General features: G+C 44.3%; 2 protein-coding genes across 2 annotated transcripts; both read right to left on the bottom strand.

The window, feature by feature from the left end:
- Positions 1-625: 625 nt before the first annotated feature.
- Positions 626-7,245, bottom strand: LOC123402522 (nucleobase-ascorbate transporter 6-like). Its single transcript, XM_045096442.1, has 14 exons — positions 6,763-7,245; positions 4,992-5,089; positions 4,732-4,908; positions 4,541-4,641; positions 4,340-4,415; positions 4,204-4,263; positions 3,908-4,092; positions 3,714-3,810; positions 3,531-3,617; positions 3,375-3,433; positions 3,169-3,260; positions 1,683-1,760; positions 1,405-1,565; positions 626-1,325 (listed from the first exon to the last, which is right to left on the bottom strand). The coding sequence occupies exons 1-14, from the start codon at positions 6,881-6,883 to the stop codon at positions 1,107-1,109; spliced, it is 1,611 nt and encodes a 536-aa protein (XP_044952377.1). The 5' UTR covers positions 6,884-7,245; the 3' UTR covers positions 626-1,106.
- Positions 7,246-13,388: 6,143 nt separating this feature from the next.
- LOC123402523 (protein LSM12 homolog A) lies at positions 13,389-19,728 on the bottom strand. Its single transcript, XM_045096443.1, has 5 exons — positions 19,499-19,728; positions 19,211-19,379; positions 15,305-15,385; positions 14,045-14,168; positions 13,389-13,940 (listed from the first exon to the last, which is right to left on the bottom strand). Exons 1-5 carry the CDS (start codon positions 19,617-19,619, stop codon positions 13,890-13,892), a joined length of 546 nt encoding a protein of 181 aa, XP_044952378.1. The 5' UTR covers positions 19,620-19,728; the 3' UTR covers positions 13,389-13,889.
- Positions 19,729-20,788: the final 1,060 nt, after the last annotated feature.

The raw sequence follows: 20,788 nt of genomic DNA, 5'->3' as shown, positions 1-20,788 counted from the left end.
GCTCCCAAGGGCTCACACAACTACCACCAATGGACACCAAGGCCGAAACGTGTAAAGACCTCACAATCACGCACTTAACAACTCCACTTTCCTCTCGAAACAAATATCATCTTCAATAACAGTCCAACGAATGACAAAAGAAAATATTCCGTAATATCATTGAAATCCAAGCCATCATAGATATAAAATGAAAAGGTAACAACCAAACACAATAACCTGCTAGAGAAAGAGTCAATCCCACGAATGAAAAACAGCTCAACGAAGCACACGTTAGCCTTAGTATAGAAGAACGGGCAGTCCCCATCGAACGTTGACAAACTGAATATAAGTACACTAAATATAGATCTCACAATTTGAGGTTTCGTTTATTTATTATATACTTGGGAAAGTGGAAGGCGACTAGGGTTCCACAGGCTGGGTTCCACAGGCTCTGTCAGTATCAGCTTGCAGTGTCAAGAAGAAATATATACCCTCCTAGAAAATACATCCAGAAGATATATCTTCCGAAAAGAGCTGTAGTATGTCAGAAGAAACAATCAGAACTTCATATATCTTTGCAAATATTTCAAGCCTAAGTATACCTGCAAACATGTTGTGGTAGCAAAATTAATTAATCCGACATTCCTTTCACCGCCCAACAACATTACTGCTAGTCATACCACAAATCCACTGATACATGGTATAACCGGTAGAACACCATTTGATTGTTCTGATAAAAGCCTACATACAGAATCTAGCTTCACTGCTAAGTAGTAGCACCACAATGGCAGTCAATAGAGTGACCACGTTTCAGAACGAGATAAACTACTAGAGGTAAGAACTAAGAACTAACGTACCCTTCCCATATGCAAACGAGTAGCAAAACTTCCTAGTCGTTGCCCCCAATAGGGTATCAAATATACAGAGGTAACCTAACATAAGGAACATAGTTCGAGCGAGACACCAAAACTCCGATTATACCAATAGGGGTTTGGACCCTGATTAAGGGCATAGGATTTCCCTGCACCAAGACAAGTTCAGCCCAACAGCTTGCCATTTTCAGAGAACTCGGGGAAGAGACTGATAGTACAGGTAACCTTGGTGTCTTGCATTAATCACAGCTTTGCTCAAACGGACGGGAAGAACTTGTTGAGGTTGAACGGCAGGGAGTAGAACTCCTCGCTCCTTGTGTCGGTCCGGTACGACCGGAACTTATCCCACCAGTGGTATCCGCGGTCTTTCCTGACAGCGCCGTCGTGCCTGTGTAGCGTGTTGTCCAGCACGTATGCAACAATGCCACCAACGAAAGCCTTGGACGAGAACAGCACGTTCACCATGTCATTGAACTGTGCAAGTTACGATGACACAAATGGTCAGTATCCGTTCACATAGAAAGCAAGCGTGATCGATTGCACTGTTACATACCCATCTTGCGCGCGTGTGTACAGGGCCGAATCCAGCGACCGAGGTGTACTCGTTGAAGTACTGTGGAACTGAAAAGCCCATGAACACTGAGAACCCAAGGATGAACTTTGTCCTGAAGCTATTCAGGTTGCAGAACTGAAGGAAGCCAAGCCCAGCAGAACCTGTCAACAGATTAAACCAGAGCTTCTATCACAATTCTAATTTGTCTGTCATACGTAGAAGTTGCAATTTTGAAAGAAAAAGAAACGCAGATGAGTAATCTGAAGCTTTCCACCCACCAACGTATGCAAAGAAGACGCAGTAGAGAGCTGCAAAGATGGGTGCAGGTATTGATGCAAAGACAGCTCCAAATTTTCCTGGGAGGACACAGGCAATTGTTCTAGGTCAGAAATAAGTTAACTGAAAATTGAAATGTCAACCAGCTCCATATATATGTTACTGTGCTAAGGTAGTAAAAGACGCAAGTGAAAAGGCACATCATCAGACTTCACTTTTAACCAGTTTCCACACAACATAATACAAGTTTCACATCATCAGACTTCACTTTTAACCGGTTTCCACACAACATAATACAAGTTTTCACATCATCAGACTTCGCTTTTAACCGGTTTCCACACAACATAATACAAGGATGAGACGTGCATCCGTATAGGCCAGGCACTAGAAGCAAAAGTAACGAATGAGCTATAAAACTGAACACAATAAACAACCAACAAAACACAAGAATGCAAATATATGTATTCAGAAATAGTCATGATACAAGAGCAATTTAATCTACTTTTTGTAGAATCGAATATATCAGTAATTTGGTATTATTCTACATTCACTTTATTTAACATCTACTATTAGACCATATTCCAATCTTATTACCGAATCACAGTTGAATCGACTTACCACTGCATTCCTATCATCCAGGTGTACAGACACATTTGGACTTCTAAATAAATGAGAGGAACCAAGGACAATGCACAGATGCCCATTGTAAGACTAAAGTAATATATTTTTCTAGTAACATATGAATTAAGATAGACATTTCCACAGAACACAACAAAGCAGGTAGGGTCACACAACCTACCAACTTCTTGTTGATTCATAAAAATCCTCCGAAAAATAGGAATAAATTATCCCTATAAATAGGTTAACTTATATTGTACATTAGAAAAGTGAAGCACGCATCCTTTTTGTTCAAAAAAGTAAAGACAAGAAGCACAGTTATCTTTTTTCCTAGATTGGTCCCTAAACACATCAGCACTGCCAATGTCCAGTGGTTCCACTAAATGACGGTTAAGAAAAACAAGAACTTCAAGATTCCATCAACTTTAACCAAAATAATCTAGTATGCAGGGTTACTGTAATTTCAACACTCCAGAAAAAATATTTTTCCAGACATCATGTGCGAGTCAACATGAAATTTCAAAGGAGAGAAGATCAGAATACAAACCAATGTTCTAACCCATGCAGTTTTCAAGTTATACCTCGCCTTGAGAGATCAAAAGATGGTAGCAGAAAACTCAAGATATAGAAGGCCCCATCTATGTACTAGTATTATCGAAACAGTGACACAACACACTAAACAACCTCTCCCATGCAGTCACTCGTAGACAGAGTCATGCACCCTCAAACATAAGCAGCAATTGGAGGGCTTTAGCAGATATTCCAATTTTTAAGTACTAAATAAATTACATATACAAAATCTGCTTAAAAATGGTGCCTATAATGACTACAAAATCATCAAAATACCAGATTCGTAGGACACAAACTTACCAAGGATAGAGAAGAATATCATAAAACCAGCTGATATCTGCACTACTCTTCGGCTACCAACACGCGTCAAGGCCAACAACCCAGCATTTTCACTGCAAAGAAGCATAAAGGTTGCACCGCATTGATACGAATGGCAGAAGTTGCATCAAAATGAAAATAAGGTGCATTCCTTGCAGAGGTAGAAGTATAAATTATATGATGCTTACATTGATACAGAAGATCCATTTCCAGTTCCAAACAGGCCATCCAAAAGAATACCAACGCCCTGTACCAAGAAGAGTTACATACGCATCGAGTGAGTTCAACGTTGAAGGTTGATCTAGTCAAGCTTGGGATGTGGCGGATGCAAATTTAACACCTACCTGCCAGCCAACACCACGGCTAAGTACAGAGGGTGGGAGAGGTGTGGCGCTTGCAAATCTTGAAACAGCAATGAAGGAACCAGTGGACTACAAATATAGAAGTTAGGAGATTGATTATTACCAGCCTCAAGGGAGTACAAATAGAGGGTGGAAAACTTGATACTCCAAAGAGAGGGGCCAAACCTCCACAAGAGCAACAAATGATGCAGCCATCATTGCAAATGCTTCGCCGGCATCAAAAGTGGGAGCACCCCACTGAAAAGGATATGGCACTCTTATCCTGTCATTGTAGTACAAGAAGCGGAGGCATTTGTGTTACTAAACAGCAAGGTTGGTACAAATGGAAGAAGCGTATCTTCAAAAATTCATAATAATACCAGGGAGCACCACCAATTAGTCCAGAGCGGTCAGTGCGGCAATGAAATTGGGTCTTTGGTGATACATTCCTGTAAGCTCCTCCAACCGTCAGAAGATATGCATAGAGCCACACTATGGGAATAGTGAAGAGAACAGCAAAACGGTCGAAGATCGACTTCATCATGTGGATGGTATGCGGCAGGTACTGCAAAAAATGAAAGGGTGAGGGGTGGGGCATAAAAATGCAGCTGGAGCACAAAGTTATGCTGCATAACAAAAGGTTAAAAATATTGAGTGCATAGGAATTGAGTCGAACCATGGCGAATATCACCAAAAGGATTAGTTCAGGCAGACCAATCTCAACACATTTAGCAACCTGTATATTTGTTGTTCAAACATAAGTATGTATGATTAAACAAGTATCGAGTAGAAACACAATGCTCAGATCTTACCGATGGAAAACCCAGCTCATACAGTCCAAAGCCAACTAACGCTATCAAAGGAGCAGCTGACAGTGGACTGAGATATCTGAAACAAAAATCAGTATATTCGTGAGATTGAAAGCTACTCCTGCTAGAACACTTCTTGCTTCAGTGCATATGGAACAGCAATTTAGTTGAGAAATAACAATTATGCGGTGTTCATCTTCCTACCTTGCAACATTGCGCCAAAGGCCACTGAAGCCAACTATGATCTGTAGTGCAGAAGCAACGATCAAAGCACCTTGCGTTCCACGCATGATTTTGAGGAATTTCTTCAAAAATAAAATCCAGGTGATTCATTAGTCTATATTTAGGAAAAGATTACTGGGAAGCAGGTAGAATTATCAGCCTTTTCAACATACAGTGTGCGGGTCTGGTTCGTTCGTGTAGCGCCCTGCGAGTATGATCGAAATGGTAGGCAGAACAAAGGTGTATGATCCACCAATCACCGCAGGCAATCGGGTACCAAAGAAACTCTGTAGAAGGGTGTTGATTCCAGCCACAAACAGCAATGTCTGGATAACAACTGCCTTGTCCTCCTAGCAAAGTTGAAACACCATTAGTCATCAATCAACAGATTCAGTCCAAAGCAACACCACTTGGTAATCTAGTGTAGCCTTACATTGTTCCCTCCCATCTGTGGAACAAGTGCAGTAGGTATGATAACAGTAGTTCCAAGCATGACCAGATAATGCTGAAAGCCAAGAAGAATGGCCTCCGCTGCATTATGTAAGATTTCATAATCAAATTTCAGAACCAAGTCATATAAGTTACACAGAATATAGTGGAAGTGTATAGATAAACTATTTCAATAGTTAAATTTTCCTGCTTTCTGTAGACATACTTCGCAAGGCAGGCTAGCAAAAAGATAAGAAGCAAAACATATTTTGTTGATCAAACTTTGAAGAAATGCATACAAAAATATAACTGCCGATATGACCACATCATCCAGTTTGAACAAGGACTTCTTGTTCATCATTTTTCCATGCAGAGTTCAACCTTACAACTCTCCCATGTAATGAGCAAGAGTTCAAGACATAAAAGGACTGTCATTAACACCCCCCCCCCCCCGGTCCTGATGCGTACAGAACTAAGTTCAGGAAGGGCGCGCATTAAATGCATAAAGAAGATTAGGATATAACAAAATAATGTGACTCTTTATTTGCAGTGTCAGCTTTACATGTTTATTTGACTCGGTTCAGACTCAGACACAGACAAGTGACTCATAACCAAACAAGAATTCGATCTTCTACAAAATGGATCATACTTATTACCGGCAGTACTATTTGTACTGAAGCGCCCGTACACAGAGCAAGCCGGTACATCCCTGCATTAACTTAAACAAAGCTGCTTGGAAACAAGCTACTACTATCTATCTAAAACAAACAAAGAATGTCTGATAACGCAGAAGGCAGAAAATGGAAATGAAAACGCCCTGCCAAGTATCTGGAGCATGAATGCAGCTGAGTGTGACAACGATGGGTGGACACGGACCTCCGGTTTGGAACCACCTACCGACACGGTCAGTGCCTAGGAATTCACTGGAACCACAGCACGGAACACGCCAAGTAAACATAGAAGAAGATAGTAGATCGGCAACAATATACTTATATAGTAACCGGAAAGAACGCCCGGTGCACGCGGTAAAGCAGAAACGAGTCAACGCGTGAGTTCATATGAAACCTTGGCTCATTTGTACTACCACCGTACAAAATCACAAATATAGCACCAGATTCCCGAAAACTCGTGAGAATAGAAGCCAGAATCAAAGGTAGATTGAGAAACCAGACCGCGACTTGAACATCAAAGGTGGGAACAACACCAAGAAAATCCATCGAAAAAACCCCACCCATCCGACAATCATGCAAATTCCTTGTCTGTTGAATGTCGAGTAGCATCAAGCCATCAATCAACACGGGTCAAAGCTTTGCAGCGTCAGCTATTATTATCGGATACAGATAAACTATGCAGAGGATATTCAACGCGGAACCTCATTAAAGCGCATTAATAAACTACTTGCAGGGGGAACAAAACGGAAAAGGCAGCCCGCTTTTTATTTTGGAGGAATATCCGAGTGAGAAACCGGGGAGGAAAGCTCGGGCGGGCAGGCGGGCAGGCAGATCTGGCGGCGGTTCCTCGCCGCGCAACAAGCCCGAGCGAAAGCGAGGCGCATCTGCGAGCCCCATCCACCAACCACCGAGGCCACGAAACCCACCACCCCCGAAAACGACGGGAGCAACGGCATGACCAGCAAGCAAGCAAGCAGCCCGTCCGTCGCCATCGCGACCGGGAAAACCCAGCCCCGCGAAGAGAAACCCCGAAACGGACGCCCGGAAAACCGCCGGTGATACGAGAGGAAGGGAGGGAGGAAGGGAGCGGAGCGGAGCACTCACGCCACGGAGGAGGGCTGGTGATGCAGTAGGAGACCCCGGGCAGCTGGTCCTTGACGGGGTGCGGCGCCATGTCGTCCTGCTTCTGGCCCCCGCCCCCGCCCCCGCCCCCGCCTCCGGCCATCTCTCCCGCGCCCCTCCGCCCCGCCTCAGATCACGCGCGCTCCTCCTCCTCCTCCTCCCGAGACCTCAAACCAGAGCCACAATGCGAGCCCGTGGAGCGGTAGCGGGGCAGTGAGGAGTGGGGGAGTGGCGTAGCGGTACAGCGGCCTCCAGTGGTGGTAGTGGTGGTGGTGGTATGGTATGGTAGTAGTACCACGGCTCCTCCCAAGGAAGGACGCTACCGCTAGCGTGTGGTGCTTGCGCTGCTGGGTGGTGGGTCCGTCGGAAGCGGTCAAAAAAGCGGCTCCAGCACGGCGCGCCGCTGCTGCGGTGCAGAGCGGGGTGGCAGGAGGAAGCGGTTGTTTTGTTCTGCCCCGCGTCGTCACCCTACCCCCTCTCTCTCTCTCTCTGCCTCGGTTTTGCCTTTGGCGTGGGGAGGGAAGGACGAGGGAGGGAGGGAGGGAGCGGTTCACGGCACCGCGCACGCCGGCGCAGCGGTCCAAAACCGCATTTACGCCCCCGCTTGTCCTGCGCGTGCGGCCCCTTGCGCCCCACCGCGAATCTCCCCTGTAGCTACAAGTATCCCACTGTACCAGTACTAGTACGTACGTAGCACTCCTCTTCTCTCTCCCCTGCCCCTGCTCGTGCTCGGCGGAGACGACGCTTCTGCGTGGCTTCTCCGCTTCTCGGATGGGAGTTCCGCATTCGCGGTGAAATCTTTCAGGGAAGCGTATTTTTGGAGTGGTGGTGGATAGATTTGGGCATTCGGTTTTCCGTTCCCGTTTCCTGGCCCGGTTGTTTGTTGCCTGGCTGGATGGCTCTTCGACTCGCCCCGGGTTTCCTGGTCGGCGGCGTGGCTGGGAACGTGGTTCCATCATGGATTGTGCGTGAAGAAAGGGGTTTTCCACCTTGCCCGGCCCAGCACTGCCACGGCAGTGCATGCACTGCACTACAGTGCTTTTCCTTGGGGAGCTGCTATGCAAGACAAGAGGAAAAAGAAGGGTAAAAGCCATGTCGACTGACTGAATTATTGTGCCTGTTTTCGGCAGGAAATGCCTTGTATACATATACATGATGAGGAGGTACTAGTACTACTCGTACTCGTACGAGCCGGATGGACGGGCTCCCTCCTCTTTTCACTTTCCCGTGTCCTGTTCCGCGGGAGATGTGAAAACAGCACGCAGGTGCGTACAGGGATGATGCTTTTGGCGACCTGTACGCGAACGCAAAGCAGCGCCGCCGTACGCACCGCGGCCCCCTATCATTGTGCTCATCCGCCTGCTGCCGCCCTTGCCGGCACCCCCCGTTTACTGCCGCGGCAGCATTTCGTTCGCTTTTTCCTCGCCGGGGCAGCCTCTCTCTCCATCTACGCGATGATTGGATTAGTCACGGACGGGCTCACACGCAGCAGCAATCCAATCCGCAGACAGCCCCACGGCACGGCATGTACATTATTCCCCCATTTATTTATTCCTGAATGAAACACCGTCGTGCGGATCAAATCTAATCTACAGAGACCACCACATGCTGCTGCTGCCGCCTGCTGGCCATCGTCCAACTACAGCTCCACTAGTCCACTATACTTACCGCGAGCAAAGTGCATGTCCTGACCATCCCCCCGTGGTCGTTAACCCAGGGCAGTGTAGTTTATTACCGGTAGTAGCTAACCTGCCTCGAACCGCTGAGGTTTTCCCGGCAAAAAGAGAAGCGCTGGCTGGGTTTTAGCAGGAGCAGTACCACAGGGTGGGCATTGATTAGGGAAAATGCGTGCATGGAGATCCCGGCCGTGCATGCAATGATTCATTTGAAGCGATCAATGAAGGTTGGCAGCAGGTTGGCGTGTGTATGTATGTAGGAGTAGCTCTCTGATGATGACTAGGCAGTGCAGTAGTAGTACTCCTACAGGGGAAGCAAGCAAAATGGGACAAGCGAGGGATACCCGCGACTGTTCAGAACCTGAAGAAGTAAATGCAGCGGAGTGAAGGATGTCACGCCAAAACTCTCTTCTGCGTTCATTGTCGGTCGGCTTGCGTTTACGGAATTGATTACGGAGCGTGATGAACGCGCAAGGTGGTCAAACGTTATTGCTGGGAGTAGGTATTACAGTACTATACTGTGCTGCATGCGTCTTGCACAAAGCCGATTTAAGGGCTGTGCACGCAGCAAAGGTGTCAGGAGTAAAAGCGCGGCTTGGGCTAGAGAGCGCGGGTTCCCCTGTTGCGTTGTGGGGGTGTCGAACGGGAGCCGTCTGATTGGAATTGACGGCGGATCGGCTGAAAGAGTGTGCTTGGTCAGTGCTGGTACCGTAGAGCCGTTCGAGTGGAGCGTACCTGCCCAAACGGGCTGCCCGACACGGCCCGTCAGAATCGTGTTTGGCACGGCACGGTCCGTTTATTGCCGGTCCACATGCTCGGGGTCCAGGCGCAAGCACGGTTCGGAGGCTATACGGGTCGACCCATCGGCACATCAGGCCCGCTGGCTTGTTAGGATTTTAGTATTTTAGACCGTTATTTGGGTTGATTTCGACCTGTTCGGTTATTATTTGGATCGATTTTGACATAGTGGGCTATTTTTTTGTTAATTTTGATCTATTGGGCTTTTTTATCTTATATATATAGAAAAATAAAAATAAAAATGGTCTGAAAAAAGAAACAGGAAACATTTAACCTCATTTAACCTCGTTGAACAGTAAATTCTTGGAGAAAGGACACAGAGTTTCTACTCCCGAGCTCATTTAACCACGTCGAACAGTAAATTCAAAAAGAAACGGGAAACATTCCAAAAAATCTGAATTTTTTTGTGAGCAACACTAACAAAAGTTCTAAATGCATGCAAATTTTTGGCTTGAAATAGCATTTCTATAAGGTGTGGCAAAAAATACAAAATCGGTACTTTGAAAATGCGCATTTTCAGAATATCAAATTTTTTTCGTGCCTTGTATGAATGTTATTTCAGGCCTCATTTTTTCATGCGTTGAGAACTTTTGTCAATGTTGATCATAAAAAAAATCAGAATTTCTTGAAGTTTTTTCGAAAGAGAAAAACGATTTTGCTGTTCACGGAGCTCATTTGAGCTCGGAAGCAGAAGGGCACTTTCCTTGGAGAAACACCTTTGCATGTCTTCCAACGATGCCACGGACACCTTCAGAACGGGGAGAAGGCGGGAAGGACCTTATTTCATATTCAAGGAGCTGCCACTGAACATGACACAAACCATATAATCAACCTAAGAACACAACTTAAAAACGAAACACGAACCCTCCGGACGGTAAGGTCTCAGGTCCACTTCGCCTTCATGATCCTAAGGCTACGGAGATGAGGCAGTCGACGAGGGCATCACCGGAAGGTTTAGACACCCTAACCGCATGTGTACTCACGTCTAGAGACAAAAATGATACGCGAACTGCAACTCTTGTGTTGATGATGTAACCATTGTTTTTAGCTTGTTAGAGCATCTAGTTTTAGAGGGAAAAAACATGTTAGAGCATCTACAACCCGACCTAGGACAGACCGCACATGAAATTGCCGCTCAATCAGGCACCCTGTGAGCCTAAACTTTTGGGTTGTCCGACATCCCTTAAATCAAGCCCATATATGCAACGAATATGGGAGGCTTAGACATATCCGCCATTTTGGACTAACGGGAGAGGCCCTTGTGAAAAACCATGGATACATTGGTGCCTCCTTTGGTTCATGAGGACGCATTCATGGCGTCGTCGGAGGGACCAAAACCGACCATTTAAGCCTAACACGCGAGGCTAAACTAGTCTTGTCCCCAATTCCCCTTTTCTTCATCCATCCACGACCGCTACCGTGGCCCTTCAAACTCCAGTCTACTTTGACCTTGCAGTTCGTCGGTCGTCATGGTCCACACAATAGTGACCTACAAGATACTGACCCTGGAGCGCCTGACGAAGATCCAAGTGGAGATGTGCGACGCTAAGGGTGTCTTTGGTTTCTTGGGTAGCTCTACCCTGCGTCGCATGGATGATACTGGCTGAGCTTGGCGTGGTGAAGCGGATGCAAGGATGAACTGAGATGTATGTTTGGTGGACTGTAGGGAATGTGTGGATGAGAGACATTGTATGCGACCTACGGTGTTTAGTAGGTTGGATTAGAGTTCTTGCTTCTTCGTGGATTAGACCTGCTGCTCTTGGTGGATTACATAAGTTGCAAGCCAAGAGCTCATATGTTATACGCAGCGTTGTCGTCGTGGCCATGGGGAGGCGGCAAAAGATTACATCTTGCCGGGTGAGCGTCATCCGCGTGATCTTCAGCACCCGTACTTCATGATGTTGCAATGACTCATGGCGGTCCGCCCGAGAAGGCAACGACGCGCCTCTCCTTCCGCCCCGGCTCCTGTTGAGCGCTCGTCCAGCGATGGGGTCGTGGGGATTGAGCGCGGACGGGTGGTTGGCGGGAGGGGTCGTTGAGAGGGTCGGGTTCATTGCCCAAAGAAGGAACTAATGGCGACGGTGGCGACGATGTGTGGATGTGCTCGATCCGATGTGGTTCGGTGGTGGAGGGGAAGAAGAAAGATTGGATACGGGAAGCTGCAGTGGCAATTGTGAAGTAATTTCGGTAAATATTCGGGGCAATCAAGTGTACAGTTTGTTTTAATTGTGGACGCAGGAGCAGGTACGGGGTTGGCTCACGGAAATGCCTGATTCCTGGTTGGGAGCTCTATTTTGCATGGGTTGGACCAGGGCGAGTGGAACGTGCAGTCTACCAAACATCTGAGAATTTGCATGAAGGATGCGAGTCGAGCAACCAAACACACCCTAAGGCACGCCACCCAACTCGCATTGCGACTTGCGTGCCTCCAAACTCTCTGAAGCAGGAGAGCTCGAAAGAGGAGGAGGAGGCGCCAAAGCAGGACGATTTGAACACGGAGAACGCACGCAATTTCAATACATGCTACAACTAGAAGTCTAGAACTTCACTCCGTCTCTAAGGCCACGACACTACAACTACTCAGATATATATGTGGAGAAAGCAAGCCTGGGGGAAATGGAACCAATGAGTCAGGCCGAGGAGAAGGGGCTAGAAATAATCAAATAAATGGCAAGAGCCGCATGAGGGAAGATAAGGGAAAATTTCCGGTGATACGGAACCTTAGATGCTCCCATGATACGAGCTTTTGGGAGCCGTTGGATCAAAGATCCAATGATTGTAGGCCGAGCTTCCCAAAATTTGCAGAAAGACCATCTATAAATCTAAGAATTGCGCATGGATACATCATCTTGTCCCGTGGACGTTGGATCTCCTCGTGAGACTTCGTACCAATGTAGTAGCACCTGATGCGTGTGGGGACGGAAAATATACTTTTGTTTCTTGTTATACATGCACCGTATATAAATATATTTTTATAATAATTAATTAAAAAGTCAAAATAGTTCCAAAGTATTTTTAGATTAAGCTTGACTTTGTTTTACACTACTATATTTTTTTTACGAAAACAAAGTCAACATTGACTTTTGGACAGACATACAAAATTTATTCGTTATTATAAGTAACTATTCACATTATTTTGATTGAAAATTTATCTTTTTTAAAAAGAAGTCAAAGTTTAATTTTCTTTTTGTGAAATTTTTTGTTACAAGTATAATAGAAGGTCAAGTTTATTTTAAAAATATTTTTACAATTTTTTAACTTTTTATTGAATTACTATTTTTTTTACATATAAGATGTATATACATCTAGGTTTTAAAAGTTCCGTTTCGTGGGAGCACCTGATATTTAGGGTCTGTTTGGGACTGCTTTACTCTAGAAAATTCACCTCCGATCTAAAAAACATAAGCCAAACGGGGTAGCTTCACGATATACAGCTCCACAAAAAAACTAGAATCTGGGATTCAACTTTCTGTTTTTTATGAAGCTCTTTAGGAGGTGCTCCATAAAATTGTAGAAGCTGGAGTTTGAGCAAAATTACCCACCACTGCCACGTGTAAGTGGATACCCTTTCGTTTCTCTCGTCTCATCTAATCAAATAGATCTTTTCCATCAAAATTTCCATTCGTGAAGATGGAGCTGGATAAAAGTCAAACGTTTTCTTTGAAAGAGCTACAACTTTCATATGAAACTGCTCCAAAGTAAATTTAATGAAGCAGAGCTACTTTTGATGAAGCAGAACAGTCCCAAACAAGGCCTTACTCCGCGAGATAGCATATGAGAACAAGCTGAGAATCACAATTGTCTGCCTGTTACAAACATATGGGTGTGTAGGACTGTTTTAGTCTACGCAAACCGTGAAACCCATGATTCGATCTTTTGAACCAATGTGGCAAACTCGCAACTAGGGTTGGAATCTCTGAAGGAAAATAGACTACCATTGTACTAGTTGCCGGTATGCAAGATACAAGTTGCAAACTAGATTGGAGAAATCTATCCTTCACATTTTTGCTCGTATTTGCGATTCCGCTCAAGGAAAATAGCATAATCCTACACCATATGAACACTCCACTACGCAAAAGAGTCCAAGCCATGAACTGGAGTACAAAGAATGCTTTGTGCATTCAATCGCAAACATGAACAGAACCACATCATAATATTATCTCACCAATAAAGCTACACGATTCCGCCTCGCATCTCCAATACCACGGATTGCAAGGGAAGCAAAAGAATACAACAGCACAAGCTAGAAATATTATTCCACCAGGAAAAGCAATACAAAGTCTGACAGACTAATTTTCAGTTTTGCCTTGGCTCCGCATCTTTTCTTAGTTTGTTATACAACTTCCTATTCTTTCAGTGTCACCAATCTATTTTCTTACCTTGGTTTGCTTCAGCCACACAACCTTTCACTATCAGCCATATGAATTATCAGCACGGTGTGCTGCAATTATTCACCACCACCACATATGGCATCTAACGCAGAGTATCAATAAGCTAGCTGGTGTGGTAGTTTGTGAGAACAACATGCTGAAACAGATTTTTAAAAGATTCAACTGACGAAACTGAATGAATAAGGTCGGATTTAGAAACAGATCACAGCAGGAGTTGAGGTGAAAAATTGTCAAGTCGAATAAGTTAGAATTGGCCAGGTACACGCACATGTTGTCTTTTCCTCTCAAAGTCCAGCTGCAGCAAATAAACACACACAAAAAAGAAAACAACGATTTAGTAATTCCCCTGGTTCAGACGCTTAAAAGTGTAAAATTGATCTACAAGTATAGATGCATTACCACTTTCTTAACCCGTTCATTAGCAGCTGATGTTCCGCCGCTGACATTTTCAGGCAGGTAGGGACTGCATACACGAACCTCCTTCATTACAACAATGTCGGTCTTGTCCCAATGAACTGGAAGCCTGTTGGGGAAATAGACTCCGTTATTTAGTGATATGAGGAGCTAGAGACAAAAGTCAAAGTCTCCATAGATTTTTTATATAAACCAAACATTTGCAATAATGGTGCAACACATGAGGATCCCTAACTGGTAGAGAAACTGATGAATACACACAGCATCTCCAACAGAGCTTGATACTGTTTTAGAAATGTCCCCAAAATCATAGTAATACATAATTTAGTGTGGATAAATTGTAGCAAACCGCATAAAGTAAAATCAATTTGTTCAGAGTAAAGCAGATTGAAAAGAAACTATTGCTACGGAAAAAAGTGCAAAGCGCTGCAACTTTGACTAAAGTACAGAACGTTTCAGCATTCTATGGCGCTTACCTAATACCCATACAGCATATCTTACCACAATTATTTCTCAGGGACAAGGTTGATGCTGGTTCTAGTCATATCTCATTTCCAGGCAAATGCAAAATATCCCTTTTTTGCACCTTTATACGACACACACACAAAAAACTTTCTCGGCTTTGTCAGAAAAGCCTCAGCCAAATCAGCAACACAAGTCTTACACAGAGAAACAGACGGGAAATCAAAGAACATACTGAGACACCAGCTTGACAATAACAACCACCCAAAAGAACCCTCAAAACCAAGCATAGCTCTGTTTAAAGAGCTAGCACACCAGGAAGTAGCATAAAATTAACCTCAAAAACAAGTTGACATACATGCCAGCAACTTTCTGCAAAATAATGTTCTTCCAGCTTTTGAACAGGCCACAACCAGAAGATTCGATGTCCCGCAATAAACACAGGCTTTCACATTTACTTCCCTTTTTCGCAAATACAAACTTCACAATCAAGAAAGTTGACATGAGAACATACTTGCTAAGTAATTTCGGTGGGGAATGAAAAAAAGAGTCTATTATCCATAAGGAGAGGGGGTCAGATCCCGCATCACTAACAGGGCCTAATACTAACAAAATGTAAACAAACTAATAAAGACTTGACCAACATATATACCTAAAAGTTCCTAGTTTCTTTCCTCAAATTCAAATGTTGTAACTACGGAGTTCAAAAATAAAGGCCGATTCATACGAAAATGGTCAAAAGCATGAATATCCATGAGAGACATAATGAAAGGTCAAACTTACGTCTTTGACAATGCATCAAATAATCTTTGAGCTTCTGGGGTGACACCAACACCAATTCTCTCAGCTTCAATCTCAGCTTGCCTGTGCATCATTGCATGCAGTGTGAAAACCAAAATGTCGCAGTGCAGAAGCCAACGACATGCAAGCTAGTTTTCAGCTTCTAGATAGTAACATTAAGCATGATAAAACATATCACCATAAATGATAGAACCAATAAATATCAAAAACAAAAATCACGGGGGATAAATCCTAAATGGCAAAAGTACTAAGCAAAATCATAGATAACCAATTTGCTAGCTCTTTAGCACAAAACCAGTGACATAAAGAGGCATGACTGTGATCATACACATCATTAGTCAACCACTAAGGTTTATAACATTTTCCAGGAAGCGCTCACCCTCAAAGTCATACCCATAGGTGCATTAAATCAGTTGTTATCAGAATTTTGCAATATGACAATATGTTGGGATTAACTCTAACCAAAACAGACCGCACTTGTCATTTTTGTTTTGGGTTCAATGCAGGGAAACAGATGCATGGTGTTAAAATGGAAGTGTTTATGGTGCTATTTATTTTCTGCACACTTCTCCATATAAGTGATCAATCAGTTGCCATATTTTATAATTCACCTGTTGAGATATTACAATTATATAACTAAACACCAGATTACCCAAATACTGTAATATATACATACCCCTAAATGGTAGATTTTCATCAACTTGCAAAGACAATCCAAATGCTAGTAACTGAACATTGAGTCTGAAGTCAAATGTCATCTAGCAAGTTATCAGCCAAAGAACCCAAATAACTAGTGACTGAAGTTGTGAATCGAATTTGGATCTGCTGTAGTAGGTGTGTTATCATCTCCATGGCAAAAATTAATTTCAGAAAGTACCACGGGCCTCGGCGTGCGGCACCTCGGGAGGTAATGGGGCGCTGAGGGGGGCCGTGCGGCGACGGGGTGGACGCACCGGAGAGCCCATGGGCGAGGGGGAGCTCTGGGGCGCGCTAGCCCGAGCGGAGGCCGAGGCACCACCCCACGACCATGGGGGAGGGGAGAGAGCTCGAGAGGAGGAGAGGGAAGCTCAGGAGGTTGCTGGGATGGAGGAGGAGCTGAGGGGGAGCCAGAGAGGGCCCGGGGAGGCTTCAAATGGAGGGGCAGCCGTCGGGAGAGCTTCAAATGCTCTCTGAGCACTCTGCGCAAAGTGGCCACGCGCGCCTGAGCCACCTTGGCTGCTTCTTGGCGTCGGGGTAGTGCATTCTATGGGTACGTTTGGTTGGCAACCAATCTCACCCTTCCAAAAATTGGCCAAATTTTGGCCAAGGATCTTGCACCCTCATTGCCAACCATTTGGTAGGAACATGTGAGAGATAGGTGGGTTTCCATTGGCAGCCAGATTTTTTAAAAACAAATCAAGCAAGTGCCAGAAGGGGAGCCTTGGCACAGTGGTAAAGCTGCTGCCTTATGACCATGAGGTTGGTCACGGGTTCAAGTCCTGGAAACAGCCTCTTGCAGAAATGTAGGGAAAGGCTGCGTACAATAGACCCAAAGTGGTCGGACCCTTCCCCAGACCCTGCGCAAGCCGGAGCTACATGCACCAGGCTGCCCCTCTAAATCAAGCAAGTGCCAAATAGTCATAGTCTGCCCAATATTTGGCATGGCAAAAATTGGCACCATCCAAACATACTGTATATGCAGCCCTTAATCAGAAGAACAAACTCTGGAAGTCGTGATACTGTATATTGGGCTATGCTATTAACAGCCAAATAGTGCACTGTTTGGAGGACAATCATAGTGCACTGTTCTAAATTCTTCCTATTTTCCTTGGTTACACATTCAATATCAGTCCTTACTATATTGCTGCAATATCATCTCCAGATCCATCGAAACGATATGATGCATCATCAACATAGGTGGGCTATGCTATTAATAGCCAAACAGTGCACTGTTTGTATGACAATTATGAGGCCCACCACTAGTATGATCTACCTGGAGGGGAGGGGGGTAGGCCCAAAAAATTTGAGAGACCGCAATATCTGCTTATTAGCCTCCTGGATCAAGAGTTGCAGGTCGTGCGACAAAAATAGGAAAGTAATTGTCAATGCAATACCAGAACCTCAAATGCCTGCCTATGCTACTAGTCATACTTCCCCCTTCTTGCAAGGTGTTATTTTTGAGCTAGTAAAGCTGCTTATTTTGGTCATCAATGGGTGGCACGAAAAGAGAACACAAATAAATTCTGAAAGGACCAACAATTCGTAGAATCCAACCTGGTTGCTAAAATTTGACATTTGTATGTGCTGCCATGTTAATGAATGAGAAAAATACAGTCATTTCTGAAGTATGAATGGTTAATCTAAAAATCAATCTAGTGAGATTGTGTGTACAAGGGTTATGAACAGCCCCGTTTAGATTGTGCAGATTGCTTCTTCCACTTATTTTCTGCAGATGAATACTAATTTGGAAATGACCATAGTACCCAATCTAGGTATGAAGTGATTAATTTTAGAGGTGTCTCTCCTGTTTATGTATCTTCTATTTGGAAACTGTTATGCATTTTCACAATGATGTTTTTAGACCAGGATAGTGAACTTTCAATGGGACAGGGCTTTGGATAATAAGTTTTCTAGCTTAGCCTGGTCATGTTTTGTGACTGGACTGGAACAAGCGAATAATCCTAGCTTTTAGGAGCAGTTTAGAGCGAGGAGGCTGAATTGGCTAGTCCTATTAGGCAAGAATGATATGCACCAAAGAAATGTTTAACAACTTCTCTCTCACACTAGCTAATTGCCCGTGCGTCCTAACGGGGTACACACATTCTAATGGTTTAACATTAATCGTGTCTAACATTACCTTTGTAGAATACTCATGTACATTAGGCAGTATTGTTGATTCCATTTACCATTAAATAATTCCTCCTCTCCACCAACCCCTATCTATTTCTCTAAAAAAATAAAAACTTGATAACCTTGAAGAAATAAACCCAGTGGAATAGACGGGAGGATGGACGTGCGTGTGTGGGTTGTAGCGGGTCGGCTTTCCTCTGGTTTTCTTGGCGTGCTAAGCATGGAATGGAGGCGAACGAAGGTTAAGCGAAACGGGAATGTTATGTCTTTTTTAGGTAGTGTAGATGTAGAAGATAGATTGATTGATCTGGCATGTATGTTAGTGAATCGGCTGATGCTGCTGGAGACAATTTTTGTTTGATGATTAATTTATTTTTTATGGCAGTGGATCTGCTGACGAGACACATGAGTGCATCCTAAGAAAGGAAGATGTGACTGAATCAACACTTACCAAACTGGGTGGGGTTGCGGTCGGTAAAAAAAATAGAGAATGGTGGGAAGATCCTTCGATCGGTGGGGCCCTAGGAGACGAATGACGTACAAACTCCCCTTTAATAGTAGAGTTGTGATCCGCCTTCTCCCACAAAAGTGACCAACCTCAAAAGATCTAGGCTTATTTGCATTAGGACCAAAGAAGATGCCTTCAAACGCAATATAACCAATAGTGTTTAGTTAGTTTGCTTAATCAAGCTATAGCTCAAGTCAGCTATATCAGTATCACCTTCACTTGCTATCACTTTCTTGTCCAGACCCTATTTCAGTATCACCTTTACCAACTAAAAGAGTCAGGTTCAATTTTAGAACAACGAGAATATTGGCCGAATGAGGATTGTGAAGCTCTTACATACTTTTTCTTGCTTTATTATTGGGTCCTCAAACATGAATTCACATTTACAGTAACTAGAATCCAAAACAATGCTGTACTGTTCGTGTTTTCCGAGCTCATTGATTGAATCTTGACCGCATCTCAAATTCAAACAAGATAAATAAGCATCAGAGGCCTAACTAGCAATGACTAGAAAGTAGTACCAAAAGGGTTTGGGATGCAGTATGACGCACCTGAGGGCGGCCTCCTCCCTGGCGTGGATGGCGGCGAGGTCGAGCACACAGCCAGCCGGGTCGAGCGGGTCGTCGTACTTGCCGACGACGGAGAACTCCTGGATGTAGTTGGCCTTGAGCACCCTCACGTTCCGCCGCTCGCCCCTCTCCGCCCTGCCCACGCCCTCCTGTGATCTACGCCGTCATGGAAACAAAGCAACCAGGCAGCACACAGAAATAGAGTAGGAGGCAGAAGTAAACGGCATGGAGGCCGAGGAGGGGAGCAAAGGTTGGATTTGGGAAGGATATGGATGACGAGGAGGTTGCTCGGGCGGTCGAAGGAGACGATCTGGCCCTCGAACTCCTCCCCGAGGGTGGTCTTCGCGGAGATCACCACGCCGACCGCGAACTCCTCGCCGCCGACCTCCATGGCGCCGCCGGCGGCGGTGGGTGGGAGGAGGTGGCCGGAGTGAGGTGCGTGAGGGCGGAGCGGAGCTGTGTCTGCGTGGGGTTTCAGAGTCCGGCAGATTCTGCGGGGAGATGCGCGTGCCAGTGAAGAAAAAGGTGGGGATGCGGAAAAGACTACGGCCCGTTCGCAGTGCTTTCTTGTGTATATGGGCCTGCCTTTGAAGGCCCATACAGGGGGGCATTTATTTCGTTCTCCATCAAGCTTGATCAAAATCACTAGAAATCACTAACAGCTCGTTTGGCTCCCATGATTTCATTTCATTTGGCTGAAATGAAATGAAATCTTTGAATCTAGATTCCAAATCCAAAATTCATGTTTGATTGTCACTAGGATTTTGAGGTCAAATGTGTAGCAGAACCAAAATAAACATGAAACTGTGTCGACACCATCATTTACACCTTGTTTTTCACACATAGCAATATTTTGCATTAAACTGAACCATGCCTATACATAGAACTTCAACCTGAGACTTTATAATAATTTAACGAGACTTGTAAAAAGTTAATCTTTAAAATACAACAAAGGTTTACAACAACATCAAATAATCATAATCTAGCCAAGGTTACATAAGAACCGAATCTTTGCATTATTAGCACCACCCAAGAAAGATTTTCATTGCTCGAGGATCTTTATTTCTTTGTTTTGTTCGTTCAACATCACACTTCACCCAATATTTGATGCCAGCCTAGAAGACAAATCAAAGTGTCACACGATAAGCTTTAGCTTGCAACAACCTTTATGAAGGGTAAAAAACTCAACTTGATATAGAATTGCTCAAAGGTTAACTTGCACTTCATTTGCACAATTATCTTGAATCAAAAGGTAACAACGACATGCCATCAACAGTCGGGTAGGTTAAGTAGATCGAAACTAAATCGATAAGAGACTACATATTAAAGCAGATGATATATATATTTATATTAAGTACATATATTTATTCAGCCACTAAATATGCATACCTAGTTGATATATTCTAGACTATTAATGCCACTTCTTGGCTGAAGAGAAAAAAGACATGGCACAACAAGTTGTTCTCAAACATGGCAGAAAAACATTGTTTTGAGTAAGCCTTGTATGGGAAGACATGGCAGGAAAATCATATTAAGATGGTAACATAAAACCTTCTATCA

Source organism: Hordeum vulgare, chromosome 6H (genome assembly GCF_904849725.1).
Source record: "Hordeum vulgare subsp. vulgare chromosome 6H, MorexV3_pseudomolecules_assembly, whole genome shotgun sequence".
In the NCBI taxonomy this organism is placed as follows: Eukaryota; Viridiplantae; Streptophyta; class Magnoliopsida; order Poales; family Poaceae; genus Hordeum; species Hordeum vulgare.
This window is presented reverse-complemented; position numbering and strand designations above follow the sequence as displayed.